We start from the raw sequence: 18,285 nt of genomic DNA, 5'->3' as shown, positions 1-18,285 counted from the left end.
GCACCAGGAGGAACAGGGAAAACATTTGTTATCAACCTATTGTTGGCAGAAGTTCGTCAACATAAGCAAATTGCACTTGAAGTTGCCTCATCTGGAATTGCAGCAACTCTTTTGCCTGGAGGCAGGACAGTCAATGCTGCATTTAAGCTCCCATTGAACTTGACCATAAATGAAAATGTTACATGCAATATCAGTAAAGGAACGGGGATGGCAGAAGTTCTCAGAAGACGGCAAATGGTTGTTTGGGGCGAATGAACAATGTCTCACAAAGCAGCATTAGAAGCTTTGGGTAGGACACTGCAAGATATTCGTGAAAGCAAAAAGATAATGGGTAGTCACTTGGTTTTGGCTGGAGATTTCAGACAAACATTGCCGGTTATTCCAATAGGCACACGAACCGACGAGCTTAAGACTTGCCTAAAATCATCATATATTTGGAAAAACGTCAAACATTCCACCTATCTACCAATATGAGAGCCCATCTGCATGGAGATTAATTATCTGGACAATTTGCTGACAGTCTATTGCAATTAGGCAATGGCAAAGTCAAATAAGATCAAAAAGGAACAACTTACAGGGGACCAATCTGTACACAAGTAACATCTGTTGATGAACTCATAACAAAGGTTTTCCCAAACCTTTCTGAAAATTATCAAATTCATAGGTGGCTGTGTGAAAGAGCAATATTAGCTCCAAAGAACAATGTTGTCAAGGTCATCAACACACACCTGTTGCAGCAGATACCTGGTAATACCCAGTACTACAAGTCAGTTGATTCAGTGCCTGATCAAACCCAAGTGGTCAACTATCCCCCAGAGTTTCTGAATTCACTTGAGCCTCCAGAGGTCCCACCACATTGTCTCAGTCTAAAAGTAGGAGCATCGATCATGGTACTCCGAAATTTGGATCCACCACGTCTGCGCAATGGAACAATACTGACAGTAAAGAAGCTTATGCCCCGTGTTATTGAAGCTACAATACTTTCTGGATGTGTTTCTTACAGTTTGTTTGCCTTAGGGTTCCCTTCCTTCAACATGGACATTTAATTGTTGTATCAGGAATGTTTCTTAATTACATGGTTTCATTTATGTAACTACGTCATGGTTTTGTTCACGTGTATTCTTTGAATACTACTTCAACAACAGAGACTGGGTGTGGTTATGGTATCAATGTGGTTCAAATATCTATGTAATCCTGACAATTAAAACAGCTTAAAGGTGAGTTAAGACAAACCAGTTTGTATGCTAAACATACTTAGCATTTAAACAATCTGTTGCTGTATGTTGCTGATGTACCAGGTTTTTAATTGGACATTGAAGAAATAAAAAGATGCTTATGACTCTTACTTACTGAAACTAGCAACAAACGATAGTAAAGCTAAGAAGACCTGTTTGGATACTAAAATAACCACAAATCAAGTTGTGGTTTACTGTTTTTACTTGTGTTTTTCCAAAGTAGACCGCTGCGTTCTGTGAAAGGAGTCATATTTATATAAAAAAAAAATCTTAATTATTTTGTATATCACGTAGTAGTTATGAGTTTATTAAAACAGAATATTCTGATTATTATGTTAAATATTGAACTTCACCTTGAACTCTTCTTAAATAGTGTTTAGTTTGTAGTAGAATATTCTGATTATTGTGTTTAATATTGAACTTCACCTTTAACTCTTCTTAAATGGTGTTTAGTTTGTAGTAGAATATTCTGGTTATTGTGTTTAATATTGAACTTCACCTTTAACTCTTCTTAAATGGTGTTTAGTTTGTAGTAGAATATTCTGGTTATTCTGTTTAATATTGAACTTCACCTTTAAGTAGTCTTAAGTGGTGTTTAGTTTGTAGTAGAATATTCTAATTATTCTGTTTAATATTGAACTTCACCTTTAACTCTTCTTAAATCGTGTCTAATTTGTAGTAGAATATTCTAATTATTCTGTTTAATATTGAACTTCACCTTTAACTCTTCTTAAATCGTGTCTAATTTGTAGTCAACATGATATTTTATGTTTGCAAACCTTATAAAGTGCCTTAAAAGTGCTTATGCTTACGATAAATTTTATGCCCAAGTTAAATTATAATACCTTATAAGTATTGATACGGAAGCAAGGTTGCCATCCTGATTTAACTTCAACTGTATTATATATGTATCAACGTATATGACTACTAATATTTCATTGTAATATGTTTTACAAATAGTTCATTTATACTGTTTCATTATTATTTGAATTGATATTAGTATTTCTTTAATGTTTAAATATTCTAAGTTTAAAATTTCAAATTACACTTAGCCATCTTTAACTACAAGATGGGACTGCTTTTTGCACATCTATGTAGTTTACACTTACAGCCTTTGGTTTGGGGGAATATTGTAATAAATTTATGTTATACAGGCTATGAATACAGGATGGTAAGAGCCTCTGTCACTCATGGCTATCTTGCTGAACTTAAGTTTATCATATAATGACATCATCAATGGACATCACGTTATCTAATCTATATAAAACCAGTGTGTGTCACTAACGCTTGATTTCTCGAAATAGATGTCATAAAAGCCAAAATACATTTATCCAGATAGAATGGTTCGATTATTGTCTGTTCATTGCAATTTTATTGACGGGGGAGCAAGGGGGCCGTCAGGGTGCGTGTGTGCCGCATACCTTATAAATGTAGTGAGTGTTGGTATAATAAGCCTAAAGTAAATACGTAGTGTGGGATCACCTAGCCTAGAACCAAGTACATAAAAGTTATCATGAAAGTAAAAAAATATCAATTCAATTATAAACTTAAATCATTTCTGAATTAAGCTATTTTCTATTATATCACCAACGTTTTTAATATAAAACCTCTTTAGTCAACGGAGATTCTAAATTAAGAAATCAACAAAATATTTCTGTTGTCTATACATTTCATTTTATACTTTCAATACATAGACTAACAACAACAACAATATTAGGTTATACTTTTGTTGCTAAGCAACATAATATAAAAGCCACTGTTTGAACCTAGTGCTACCAAGACGCTCTGATTTTTCTATGTATTAGAAGTTGTTAATCTAACTGATTTTTACCAATAATTATTCTATGACTATGCCATGAAGTCTTTTCATGAATGATCTTAAATTTGATTGGCTCACAAAAACATTTACCGACGTTTGACTGCCTCGACTGCACTTTTCTGCTTTGTTGGTCAAGTTTGATTTTGGAAAACGTATATATATTTCAGTTAGTTATGAAATGTGAAGTTAGGGTATACATTTTTGACAGGCTATACGCTAGTGTTAAATGTGTTATAACTGCATGTATGATCATTGCTATTACTGAATGGACATGAAGTTCAATGGGGGTGAGAGAAATTGACTAGGGCCAGCAAGGAACTCAGAATAGTGGCTTGTTAAATTTCCAATAAGTTGGTAATCTATCCAGTGAATGATATTAAAGTCACTTTCGTTGTTTCTAGCATCCATCGTGGATGATTGACCATAACTATCAATATGACAGTTAACGCAACTTTTAATATGCAAACTAAAGTTCCCGATGATTCAGTGATAAGTTTCCGGACTTACAATGCAAAATCTGGAGTTCGATTTCCCGCGGTGGACAGAGCGCAGATAACCCATTATATAGTCTTGCGCTAAAAAATACGAAGAGCAACTATGACAACAACAATATGTTGCATATGTCGGTGACACCAGCAAGTGTCACGTGTAAAATAATATCCAGTACAATGTAAGATGGCAATGGCACAAGCTTGGTAATTTTTTTTATTACTAAATTAATGGTCTTGTGATTAGGTAACTAAATCTTATCTTCTTGTTTCTGCTCACATAGAGCTGAAAATAAATGAAAGACTTTAAAGTAAAGTAAACTTGGCTGCAAGAAACTGGAATTCATTGATGACCTGGACCGAGATCACTATCCAACTACAAGCCATAGATGTCGATCCAGGTGACCTGATGACAACACAGCAGTAGAAGAGAATACTGAAGATCAACCACTAACATGATTACCTGGACAGGGATCACACTATCCAACTACAAGCCACAGATATCGGTCTAGGTAACCTGATGCTAACATATCAGTAGAAGAGAATACTGTAGATCAACCACTAACATGATTACCTGGACAGGATCACACTATCCAACTACAAGCCACAGATATCGGTCTAGGTAACCTGATGCCAACACATCAATTGAAGAGAATACTGTAGATCAACCATTAACATGATTACCTTTACAGGGATCACACTGTACAACTACAAGCCATAAATTTGTATATAGACAGTCGAGGTTTCCATCTTGTATATATCCATTTTAAAATTTTTGTTTTGCTAAACAATGTTTCAAATCAAATAATTTTAGAGCATATATCCTATGTGAAGCAAAAGTTTGTCTCTTATTATTCTATGTTTAAAATATTCAGCTTTTTTAGACAAAACTTCAACTGAATTTGATATTATTTTTGTCTTTCTGTTCCTAATATTTTTATTTTATGTACGTTGATGTTCTATTATATTTCGTTAGTGTATTTGTAATAATTTAGACCATGATTGTGCATGACATTATTTGAAGAGAATTTTAATCATTTTAACTAAGATTGATTATTTATAGTGTTCATTACTAAAAATGGGTTGTATTGTTGTTATTTATTTTGTATTCATTACTAAAAATGGGTTGTATTGTTGCTATTCGTATTGTGTTCATTACTAAAAACTGGTTGTATTATTGTTATGTTTGCAGTATTTTATTTATTCTGATTTGTTATGATTGATACTTATAGTATGTATATGGATGGTGTTTTTAGTAGAAGAGTTTTGGATTTGTGCCGTACACTTTTGATAAGTATTTATGTAAAGTAAAACTTCATGTGATGGTGATTAGTTTTATTAAAATTTTTAAGGTGTATTTTCTATCCTGTTTTGATGATCTGCATGGACACAGTGTCTTAAGGACACGATACACTTAGTCATAATGGAAAAAGAAGTGGACTTGTTTATTTAAATATAAAAGGAAGACGGCGAGTTCCGATTTTCTCAAACGTCAAGTTTACCATATATATCATTAATTCCTGTCACTTTGTTTTATATTTTCAGACTTAGATTGTCGATATAACAATATATATATATATATATATATTGATGACAAACTTAAACTAGTACCTTGATATTTGTGCAGTTTCTCAGTTTGTTGGTAGTTAAGCACATAACTACAAAGTAAGCGTCGAAACCCGGTTTTTAGCATTGTAAGTCCACAGATGTATACCACGAGCCACTGGGGGCTGGTTTATCAGTAAGTCCTAGTTTAAGACTACTCTCTGTGCTCCCCTCCTCTCATTGGCTTATTTGTCCATATCAGCGTGAAAGTGTACCTTCTCATGGTATTGAACCAAATTGCCTGCTGGAACACAAACTCATTATTCTGTAATTTCCCCGAAAGGGGCCACCTTTTTTAACCATTTACACCACTATACAGTACTGTGTTATTTGTCAGTCAGACAGTAGACATTAAAATGATGTCACCTAAGGGACACTTAACGTTGGAACTAGTAGTGTCGTGACGCCAGTAAAACATGCGCATGCCATGAATCACGAGAAGAATTATACACTATGTAGGCTACACCAAAGCATGACATATGAACTTCAAAAGCAATAAATAAAAATATTTGTTACTCTTAATTTTGGTTTTATTTGCTTTTGAAACAAAAAATTCGGGTACCCTCCCTGCCGAAGTACATCTAATTACTTTTTTCTGATTAGTGGAAACCAGGAAAAGTATGTTTTAATTGTACAAAATGTTTTTTTTTAATATTTTCATCTTTTTCCATACTTCAGCCAGTCCATTTCGAGTTTGGGTTTTAGCTACCACAGTTGCAGGAGGTAACCGTTTTTGTAAAGTTGTTCCTTCCTACTACGGTATCAACGGTTAGTTAAAGTGTTTATTGTATCTTCATCTGCAATATTAATCCTTCTTACTGTAGTATCAACAGTTAGTTAAAGTGTTTCTTGTATCTTAATCTGCCATTGTAAAGCAGACAGAAATTATTTTGTTTTGAGTTTAATGCCTTTCAGTCAGGCCCACATTTCCTCTTTGTTCAACCGTTTACATGTAATCAGAACACTTCTTCTCATCAGTCAGGCCCACATTTCCACTTTGTTTAACCGTTTACATGTAATCAGAACACTTCTTCTCATTAGTCAGGCCCACACTTCCACTTTGTTCAACCGTTTACATGTAATCAGAACACTGCTTCTCACGTCTTCTGTTATTAAGCTACCTGTTGGAACTTCTATAACCAAGTATCACCAGAAACATGGTTCATTTTAAAGCAAACGACGAAACTTTCCTAATTATAAAAATTCAGGTAGCTCTAATTTGTGTCAAATGCCAATTAGTTTAGCGTGTCTGGTTTGTTAATCCAATGATTCAAGAATCACGTCCTGTTGCATCAAAAACGCAATTCGCACTTTTTGGGAGGTGGGCGCACTATAAAAATGACGTCAAATCCCACTACCGTAAACCTTGTCTATCTAGCATCTTCTTACCCGAAAAGCTCTTGTAATAAGAAATTCTAATTAATACAGTTTAATACAGTTGTTTGTACCGTGATTCACATTTAAAATACTGTTTTTTTTACAACATTTATTGCTGTTATTGATATACATGATGTCGAAATACTGCACTTTAAAACATTAAAAGTGTCAAAATTGTTTCTGTAAGATGTCGCAAAAGAAACGCTTTCTTAAACTGGAATTTCTGCCTATCCGGCGCAGCCCAGGTCCGGCAAATGCTGGATAATAATGCTTTTTCTCTATCTATTCTTAGACTACAGCTTTTTTCTCTTTAATCTGTTAGTTCACAATTAGAAACAGCGAATATTCTAAACAAGTAAACTTTTTAATCCAATTTCTCCGGAACGATTTAATATAAATAATTCTGGATATGGCGAAACGTTGGCTAGCTAAAGAATTAACGTTCCATACTTGATATTTTTACCTACTAATCACAGCAATTAAGTCTAGTGAAGACAATATCTGCAATTAAAATTCTGTTGTGTTTAGAACTGTCGTTGTTAAGTAGGGTGTGCTTATGTCTTTTCTTCAGTGAAAATTTATATTGTCATGCAAAATTATTGTTTAAATGCTGTAGTAATTGACAAGGAAAATGTAATCCATAACGAATAACCTATAAGATAACGGAACCAGATCAGTACTGGTAAACGTGGGTTTTGTATACTTTACGTTACTGCGTGACTTTCGAGAAACATCGTTGTTTATTATACATACAATAATATGAACTCACCATCTATCTTGAAACCGACTCCTGACATCTGTTGGATTTGTGCTTAACTATTTTAATATTACAAAGGTCATTTATTAACGAATATACAGTGATAAACAAATTAGATGTGTAAACTAACTTTAATATTTTGAAAGCCTTTGTTGTTGTTGTTGTTGCCAATTGTTTAGACTTAATTAGTTTTGATGAACATTTGATGAATACTGCCAATGTATATAATAAAATTAATATTTTTAGGTTTGTGAAATTCGACACATCAGAATATTTAGAGTAATATATAGCAGCTCGTGACGGTGATTGACGCCGATATATAACAATACATGACAGTGCTTGACGCTAATATACAACAACTCGTGACGGTGATTGACACCATTATACAACAACACATTACGGTGCTTGACGCCAGTATACAACAACACATGAAAGTGCTTGACGCAAATATATAACAACACATGACAGTGTTTCATGCCAATATATAACAACACATGACAGTTATTGGAACCAATATACAACAAAGATGGCAGTGATTGATGCCAATATACAACAACAGATGACAGTGATTGATGCCAATATACAACAACGGATGGCAGTGATTGACGTCAATATACAACAACGGATAGCAGTGATTGACGTCAATATACAACAACGGATGGCAGTGATTGATGCCAATATACAACAACAGATGGCAGTGATTGATGCCAATATACAACAACAGATGGCAGTGATTGATGCCAATATACAACAACGGATGGCAGTGATTGACGTCAATATACAACAACGGATGGCAGTGATTGATGCCAATATACAACAACAGATGGCACTGATTGACGCCAGTATACAACTACTAACTGAGGCTTTGCTTACTTCCGTTTTTGAAAGAAGAAATTTTTTAACAATTGCTATACGTCGCCATTTAAAAAAATATTTACATCCTTTGTTTATCCATTTTCATAGAGACATGCGTGCTCCAGTTTCATTTTTAGTTCTGACTTCTGATTGTTCGTTACTCGGCCTCTGTGTCCATAATGCATCATTTAAAATCTACATACGTTTCCTACCTGTTGCTTTAGTTTTATGATAATGTTTTAGCTAGAAGCTAAGTGAAAGAAATGAAGACACTCTCTTTCCGTGAGAGACTAGCTGACGATGTATGAAGAGTTTTCAAAACCTGATTAACAGTGAATATTATCATTTATATTGTTACGACAGCTGAAGTCACTCAATAATGGGAGCATGAGCTTTGGAGTTTCTAGAAGCATCATGAATTTTCATGGCAACTCTAGTTTTTTCCAAGCACCCTCTTTTTTATTATATAAGCCAGCGATAGATAGATATGCAGATAAATTGAAGATAGAGATAATTGAGTCAAGCGAACAGTAGGCACCATAAGTAAAGTGTGTGAATCACTGTGATTTATAGCGTGTGTTATAAAAGTTGTTAAGTGTATTACAAAGTTATATCGAGAAAGAATAAACTAGTTTTAATTAAGAAAAAACTTGTATCGCTAAAGTTCCTCGGAAATAATTTATACCGGAAATTAAGGAAATTATCAAACGAGCAGATACGTAACAATTTCCTTTTGAATTTATTATTTTGTTCTTATTCTGATATTATCGTACTTGTAACAGTAAATTCATAAACAGTATTATAAATGTATTTTTGACAAAAAAACAGACATATTAATCGTTATTTTAAAGCGCAAAAAATCTCAAAATAAATCGTATAGACAACATACTGTTTTATGCAAACTTGCCGATTGGGAGCAAAGGAAGAAAAAGCAAACTTAATCATGTTTGATACTGTGAACATGGATGAGAGAAAAAAAAACATATATACATATATAATTATTTCGTGTAATTACATGTAGGAGTTATGAACAAGAAGACCATTAACAAAATAAGAAAAAAATATCCGATTTAGTGTTCGTAAAATATATTTATGTGAAGAGTTTTAAAAACTGATATAGGAATTCGTTGATCTATGCTAAATGTCCATCTAAGGTTCAAACCAAGCTACTTCCGCGTCCAACATTATCCTCTGTTGTCGTACCAAAAACAGGACAAAAGAACAGCGTAATATTCTGCCTTACTGGATTGATAGGAAACATTGAGTAGATGTAAATAGAAAAGAATATAACTTTCCAGACCACAATGATGAATGGGTTTGTACTATAACACACACACACAAAACTCCGATCGCCAGCCGATCGTAAATGCCAGACGTTGGTAGCCAGTCATTGGCTAGAAAACCATCAGAAGAAGTTACCGTCTAAAAGAATAAAGGCATGTTTCTGTCCGCCTCTGTTTCCAGAATTCTGTCTGGGCTTGGCTCTGTAGTGTCCGTTCAAATCTAGGAACCAGCTGTGGCTATGCCTTTAGGTGTTACCTCTCTTATCATTCTTTCTTTTAAGTTCCTGGAAAAAATTTCCACAATGACTCACCTTAAGTTTCCTCGGCAGTAAGAAGAAAAACTCTTGCTAAAGGGAACCTGAAATTTATGTTTTGAAGAGAAACTTGCCCTTCGGGGGTTTTTTTTCTGCAATTCTCTCTTTTAGTTAACCTTTTCATGCACAAACTAAATAAAACGTTTATTTTGTTTACACGCTCTGGCTTTACAAATGCTGTAAAATATAACCTTGAAACTTGGGTTGCAGTTTGATTCCTACTTTATTAGGAATCTTGGATGTTTCCTCTAGTGAGACTATAGGGAGTATCTTTGATTCTTTTCTGTGGGGTAAAAACTTTGAGTATATTTATAATTCCTTTCTGTGGGGTAAAACTTACAAATGAAATACACCATGTCCTAGAAATAGATATATGTGTGTAGGTTCTGGTTTTGTCAGAAAGGTAATCGTTACAAGTGAAATACACCATGTTAGAAACAGATATAAGTGTGTAGGTTCTGGTTTTGTCAGAAAGGTAAAATACTTCACTACACCCATATTTCCGAGTTTGATTTGCCTTAAACACTGTTTTTATTTGTGTTTTAGCTCAAGTAATACTAAATAATAAAGTGGTAAAACATCCAGGTATATTTGATATGAAAAGTTAATTCTTTCGTACATGACTCTCGCGCATCATGGGGAATCCCCAGTCGGGAAAGGACTAAAGGCCAGATGGGATTACTGTAAAAACTTCCTTATCAGAACTCTTTACAGTTGTTCAAGGTCCATCAGATTTGTTCTATCAATACGGATATAGGTTCAAGTCCTGATTGCCTTTAATATGCTCTTCGTAATTGCTAGACGATTTTACTCGCGCATCATGGGGAGTCCCAAGCAAGGAAGGGATTAAAAGCCATTTGATATTATTTTCGAATCTTACCTTTAAGTATCTCTGAAGCTTTTCATGACATAGTATATAGTTTAGAATTTGTTCCATCAACAAAACTTGGTCAGAACCGTGATTATTTTCAATATACATAAAAAACATATCTATTTACTCATCTGTTTATTGCTAAACAAATAGAGCTCATATTGTATTTGTGATATTATATACGTCTGAGTTTTTCTGACGTTCATTATTAAAATTTATAGCGGATGTTCCTCAGTGAAGATAAAAGATAATAACATGAGTCTGATCGTAAATACGCTTCTACGTGGCACGAATGTTAGTTTAAAAACAATTATCTATATTGGCAAACATGCAACACTGACCTTGATCTTAACACGTGTTAGTCACAAAGATGTTTAAGGCAATGATGAGAGAGAGAAGTTAGCATTGTCGATTTAACATTTAAAGTCCCAAGTTGAGCATTATATACAAGAAGAATACTTTCCTAACTAGCTGAAGAAATGTTCATAAAATTTAACGAACAGTTAATACAATTATTACTCAATTCAACCTTCATGTTGAAGTGTGTTCCGAAAGTTCAATGTTCGAACACATAAACACACATTTCTAACAAGTTCAGTAGTAAGCTTAGAATTTCATTTTCTTATAAGACACACGATAAAATATTTTAACATTTACAAAGGTTGTTATCATTGTTTTGGAAGATTCGTCTGAGAGCTTACAACGTTAAAACTGGATTTCGATACCCAGGGTAGACACAGCACAGATAGCCCATTGTGCTTCAAAACAAACAAATAAAAGAAAGTTCTTTTAAGATCACAACACCGAGTAAGATTACGTAGAACAACAACTAGGGACGCTGTTAAAACAAGATTCGGAGACATTGGAAAGACATGCGTAACTTATCATCCAGTAACTCGAGGGATGGTAGCAAGCTAAAGCTGTGATTTCTAAAACAGGAATATGTACGGTATGAAAACTCAAGGCAAAGGAACGCAGTGATGAATTTCCTCAACATGATACTTGATACCCTGTAAACGTGAGAAACAACATGTTCCTGGAAACGGGATGCATAATTCGGACACAACGAAATGCTATGGAAAATATAAAATCAACAGTTGGTGACAAACTAAGTTAACAAATAATAAACGGTATTTTTTCCTGGAATTTAGATTACAGGTTTTTTGTTATCGATCACTAATTTGATGACATTTCACTCAAACCTATACCTACTATTAAAATATTTCTCAACTTCAACTATGTCCCAGTATACGACTGTTAGCAGTTGTGACTATTTTAATAGATTGATAAATGTATGTATGAAGAACACACCTGTATTCAGTCTTCAGATTAACTTGGCCAAGATAAACTATTTTTGAGTTTGTATTCCACAAACTTCTGTCTGAAAGAGAATAAAAATATTTGTCTATAAAAAGGTTTGGACTTGCATAGGTTAATCAGCAGAAATTTTGAAAGGTTCGAGTGAGCAGCAACCTCCTTCTGTGCCTCACTAGCAGCACTATATTGTTAATGAATCGCCTAGATAGAATATACACCTATTTTGTTTTCAAGGTAAACTAATTGGGAAGCTTATAATTCTTTCTATGAAACACAGAAAATAAACACAGTGTAATGCAACGAACAATATGTATTCTATTAACAAACAAATAGGTTTTTGTTTTGTTATGGCTGTTGCGATTTTCATTTGATAAAAAGAAATATATATCACCATCATTTTAAATATTTACCCCATTCAAGTACATCAGACATATCTCAGCTAACATGTCTTTAAACTTATAAAAATCAATTCAAAAACGTCTCGTTTATAAGCAGAATGAACTGATGTCTTTAATAAAGTAATGAGGTTAAATAGCCTAGTACAATGAAGTGATGGAGTTAAATAGCCTACTACAATGCAGAAATGAGGTTAAATAGTCTAGTGCAACGAAGTAATGAGGTTAAATAGCCTAGTACAATGAAATGATGAGGTTAAATAGCCTACTACAATGCAGAATGAGGTTTAATAGCCTAGTACAATGAAGTAATGAGGTTAAATATCCTAGTGCAATGAAAGTAATGAGATTAAATAGCTTAACGTAATGCAGTACAATGCATTGCTCTTCTTCGATAACGAAGAAAGATATAACACTCCCACTTTGAGAAGCAGTTGTGACCCGATTCCAAAGTTAACGGAATGTTGCCTGGCGTGCGTATGAATGTAAACAACTTCCAGACGAATTTAGACCAAATTTGTTGGATAAATTTAGCGTCAGTCAGAGAATTGTCTTTTACGTAATACCAAAAGGTCAACATCACATCAAAGGTCAGTTATAGTCTATGGACCTTTTAAAAAATGCCTATAATTCATTGGTATAAGAAGAAGTACAGCTATGTTCTAGCTATAGGTTTTAAAGTGTTAAATTACCTTGAAATTGGTTATATGATGTTCTGTTAGTGACCTTCACATAAATGTTACCTTGATCATCAGAGATCACAACTATTCACATGATCATCAGAGATCACATAAGTATTACCGTGATCATCAGAGATCACATAAATATTACCTTGATCATCAGAGATCATAACTGTTCACTTGATCATCAGAGATCACATAAGTATTACCTTGATCATCAGATATCACATAAATGTTACCTTGATCATCAGAGATCACAACTATTCACATGATCATCAGAGATAACATAAATATCACCTTGATCATCAGAGATCACAACTATTCACATGATCATCAGAGATCACATAAGTATTACCGTGATCATCAGAGATCACATAAATATTACCTTGATCATCAGAGATCATAACTGTTCACTTGATCATCAGAGATTACATAAGTATTACCTTGATCATCAGAGATCACATAAATGTTTACCTTGATCATCAGAGATCACAACTATTCACTTGATCATCAGAGATCACATAAGTATTACCTTGATTATCAGAGATCATATAAATGTTACCTTTATCATCAGAGATCACAACTATTCATATGATCATCAGATATCACATAAGTATTACCGTGATCATCAGAGATAACATAAATATTACCTTGATCATCAGAGATCACAACTATTCACTTGATCATCAGAGATCACATAAGTACTACCGTGATATCAAAGATCATATAAATATTACCTTGATCATCAGAGATTATATATGTATTAGCTTGATCATCAGAGATCACATAAATGTTACCTTCCCATTCATTATATGAAGCTTACCATGCATTATACCATCATGAGGATTACTGTATTGAAATACTTTTACCTGCTAGCCGCCATGTTTTAACGTTTATAAGAGAGCAACTCACTAATAAATAACCAAGTTTTAATACTAATGATTTAATGTTGGTGCGTCAGAAAGTTTCAATATAATTAAAATTATTCCGTTAATAAAGATTTCGCTGTGTATCATTCCAGGAGCTTTCATAATTAATCCATTCGATAGTGGTTAATTATATATATCAAATAATAATACATGGTTATACTTGTGTTTGATAATGGTTAATTATATACGAAGTTATAAAACATGGTTATACTTGTGTATGATAGTGGTTAATTATATATACGAAGTTATAAAACATGGTTATACTTGTGTTTGATAGTGGTTAATTATATACGAAGCTATAAGGCATGGTTATACTTGTATTTGATAGTGGTTAATTACATATCAAATAATAAAACATGGTTATACTTGTGTTTGATAGTGGTTAATTATATATACGAAATTATAAAACATGGTTATACTTGTGTTTGATAGTGGTTAATTATATACGAAATTATAAGACATGGTTATACTTGTGTTTGATAGTGGTTATTTATATACAATATAAAACATGGTTATACTTGTGTTTGATAGTGGTTAATTATATACGAAGTTATAAAACATGGTTATACTTGTGTTTGATAGTGGTTAATTATATATACGAAATTATAAAACATGGTTATACTTGTGTTTGATAGTGGTTAATTATATACGAAGTTATAAAACATGGTTATACTTGTGTTTGATAGTGGTTAATTATATACGAAGCTATAAGACATGGTTATACTTGTATTTGATAGTGGTTAATTATATATCAAATAATAAAACATGGTTATACTTGTGTTTGATAGTAGTTAATTATATACGAAGTTATAAGACATGGTTGTACTTGTGTTTGATAGTGGTTAATTATATACGAAATTATAAGACATGGATCAAATTCAAGATTATGTGATACATTAGCTGAGGATATGCTAGGTGGCGGTATATGGCCTTTCCTACTTCGTCTGGAGTCTGTTGTTGCATTGAGACTGCTGTACCCAAGTTGAAATACAATTTGCTCCTTCAAGATCGCCTTGCAGCGCCACCTATGGCCTAGTTTTCAAATTGTGTTCAACACGTGTTTTTACATACCTATACCAACAAGGAAACCTTAAGTTATATGGTTCTTCCACTACGTATACATTTTTATAAACAATCAAACTTATTTTACGCCAGCTTGGGAACTTCTAAATAATGTTATGTAAAAATGTCATGTATCGAAACATTATATAGTATAAACACAATACAGAACAAAATATGAGAGAGGAATTGAACTTTATCAACAAAAAAATGTTTGATACTTTGGAAAAGAAACAACAAAAAAAAAAGAATCGACAAAATCATTACAAAAAAAAAGATTTTGATATATTCCTAAAAACGAAAAAAACAACAACTTAAGTATAGCACATATAATCATGTTCCTAAGTATAGCACATATAATCATGTTCCCAAATACAGCACCTATAATCATGTTCCCAAGTAGAGTACGTATAATCATGTTCCCAAGTACTGGACCTAGAATCATGTTCCCAAGTAGAGTACGTATAATCATGTTCCCAAGTACTGCACCTAGAATCACGTTCCCAAGTAAAGCACGTATAATCACGTTCCCAAGTAGAGTACGTATAATCATGTTCCCAAGTAAAGCACATATAATCATGTTCCCAATTAGAGCACGTACAATCATGTTCCCAAGTAGTGCACCTATAATCATGTTCTCAAGTACAGCACCTATAATCATGTTCTCAGGTATAGCACGTATAATCATGTTCCCAAAAGAAAAATATATATGACGTAATTGTAAAAATAACTATATATGACTGTAAACGTCAGAAATGCAGAAAGCCAAGGTTTACAAGAATTGTCGTTGCACACTATATGTTTGAATATTATATACCAACGACACGCATATAAACAATCTCGTAAAGCGCCCATAAGCCCTTCACCCGGAAATAGGGAAGTATAATATTAATCATTATAAACATCACGTGACGTTACGATGCGATAGTTCATTACGTAATAAACAGATATTGTGACGTTATCAAAAATTAGTGATAGCGAGAGTGTTATCGTGTTACCTCATGGTTTCTCCATAAAACAAATTTATTATACGAATAAAAAGTGACTTTAGATTTAAGTACAAAATGTTAAAGGCTTCTTAATAACTTCTCTAAACAAGTTATGATTAATTTAGACAGTTTGTTCTAAGTGTAATTAATACGATGTGATAGTTGTTACTGAATGAAGTAAACACGTATCTTTGAAGTGAGGTTTAAGATCCTAAAATTGCGAATAAAACTTTTTGATAAAATTCTGCTTTTTCAGTCTTACCTTCGTTTTATTTTTATTTATAAGTGAGCGCGAGAGTTAGTTTTACGCGAAATTTTCACATCACATAGAAGTTTTATAAATCTAACTTTTACGTTTCTACCTTTGTTTTTAAAGTTTTCAGAAGTCTCACTCAAAATGAGAAATCCAAATACATTTAAATATTGATACTGATCCTAATTTTTGTTTTGTTTTTATGAATATTTGGTTAAAGGTTAGAAACAACAGGAAAAAATCGGAATGCCTTATTCTTTACTTCATAACAACTATAAACAGGAACTGATTTTAATCTGTACAAGAATTATCTATATAGAATGTTGATTTCTTGTTAGAATACTTAACTTTAACAACAAGTTTAGGATTAATTAATTGTTCTACCAGCTGTTTATCACATAGTAAAATGATTCTGAATGTTTAAAAGTAACAAATTCCTTTCAACGTTGATGTGTTGTTCCTTTATTTCATAATGTAGCTGTACTGTTGAGATTCTGACATCACACGAAACGGATTATCACGGCTTTTTCGTTATTTATCAAAACTGAACTAACCTATATGACTGTGAATTGTTTTAAGTTAACGTTTAATATCCTGATTTTACAGAATCGTTATTATAGTGAAAGCGTTCGGAATGACCCTAATAACGAAACTTCACTGTGCTTATTCTTAAAACTTTTTCATTTCCATGCGTTATTCGAGAGAATGTTTCAGTCTTAGACCACTTTATATGCAGCCCCATACGTTAGTAAGTACATCAGTCTGTAAGGTCAGGTCAATATTAACATAACAGAAACAGTTTTCACGCCTAGTAACAAACAGTGGAATTGTAACATTAAAGAGTTTTGTAGACGGGATGCTAACATCAGATTTACAATTCTATAGCAATAAAATACTTCTTTCAATAAAATCCACATTTATATCATAAGCTTGCCTTTACCAACAGCACACTAAATTCCGAATCAATATTTAATAAGTAAACAAACGTATATCAACGCCTTACCTTCTGCCACCACAATATAAAACCATACGGCTGAGAGTGAATAGACAACCACGAGTAACGGATGCATGATGCACGTGCTCGGAATCTCGACGTTTCCCTAAAGCAACCTGCTTCTAGCTCTTCAACTGTTGCCGAGCGATCAATTTAACCCGTTGTAGTAGGCATCATAAACATAGTAAATTAGCACTCGCAGGTGGCACGTGATCCATTGGAGGCGTGGTTTACTAAGATACGCTTATTCATTCATTTTCAGAAATATTGGACCTTCATTCAATCCAGCTCACCGTGGAACAATCAAAAACATACAAATCTTATTATCTAGCTTTGTTACTATAGTTACAGTTTCATGATTACATCCTATCAAATGTCATAGCTAAAAATAGTAAAAACAAAAGCTTGTTATCGTGTACCGTCTAAAGTGTACTAATTTTATACTTGTTTATGTGTGGTTGAATGTTGCCATTTTTGAACCACTGCAGCTGTGCATCATCAACAAGCACACGGCACAGCAAGGTTAAACATCTTTTACATACATTAATGTGACTCTCGAACAATATCTAACTAAAATAGCACCCGTTTCTAACATCATATGAACACATATCAGGGTATAAACAGTTTTTATAATCGTCTGTAATACTGTTACGTCTCTGGTCGTTAGTTAATTTTCCGTATAATTTCTTTCCGAAGAAACTTTAGCGATACAAGTCCTTTCTTAAATAAAACTAGTTTATTCTTTCTAAATACAACTTTGCAATACACTTAATTTCCACAGTCATGGTATAACAAACGCTATAATTCACAACCAATGTCTCACATGCTCGACTCAACAATACGTCTCTCTCAGTCCGCAGTTCAATTACCCATTTTTGCCCGGTAGTTCTTGGCGGCTTATATACAAGACTACCGCATATCTAGTAGTCTCTCGAGGTTTCATGAACGTTCTAGAAGCGCATGACGTGTTACTAGGGTCACGTGACCTCCGCTGTCGTAACAATATGAATTCACAGAGCAGTAGAATTTGGATAATATACTTCCTTATAAAAGTAAGAACTTGAA

At 33.3% G+C, this 18,285-nt stretch overlaps 1 protein-coding gene across 3 annotated transcripts in view; it reads right to left on the bottom strand.

Moving 5' to 3' along the window:
* Positions 1-17,493, bottom strand: part of LOC106465757 (follistatin-like) — an 88,060-nt gene extending 70,567 nt beyond the window's left edge. For all 3 annotated transcript variants that reach the window (XM_022393685.1, XM_013925991.2, XM_022393686.1), the window contains exon 1: positions 17,230-17,493. In XM_022393685.1, the coding sequence (XP_022249393.1) occupies positions 17,230-17,296 (67 nt within the window). In that variant the 5' untranslated portion in view covers positions 17,297-17,493. The remainder of the gene's footprint in view (positions 1-17,229) is intronic.
* Positions 17,494-18,285: the final 792 nt, after the last annotated feature.

This window comes from Limulus polyphemus, unplaced genomic scaffold (assembly GCF_000517525.1).
Source record: "Limulus polyphemus unplaced genomic scaffold, Limulus_polyphemus-2.1.2 Scaffold2041, whole genome shotgun sequence".
NCBI lineage: Eukaryota > Metazoa > Arthropoda > Merostomata > Xiphosura > Limulidae > Limulus > Limulus polyphemus.
Note: the sequence above shows the minus strand (reverse complement) of the source record. Positions and strands in the feature narration are given on the sequence as shown.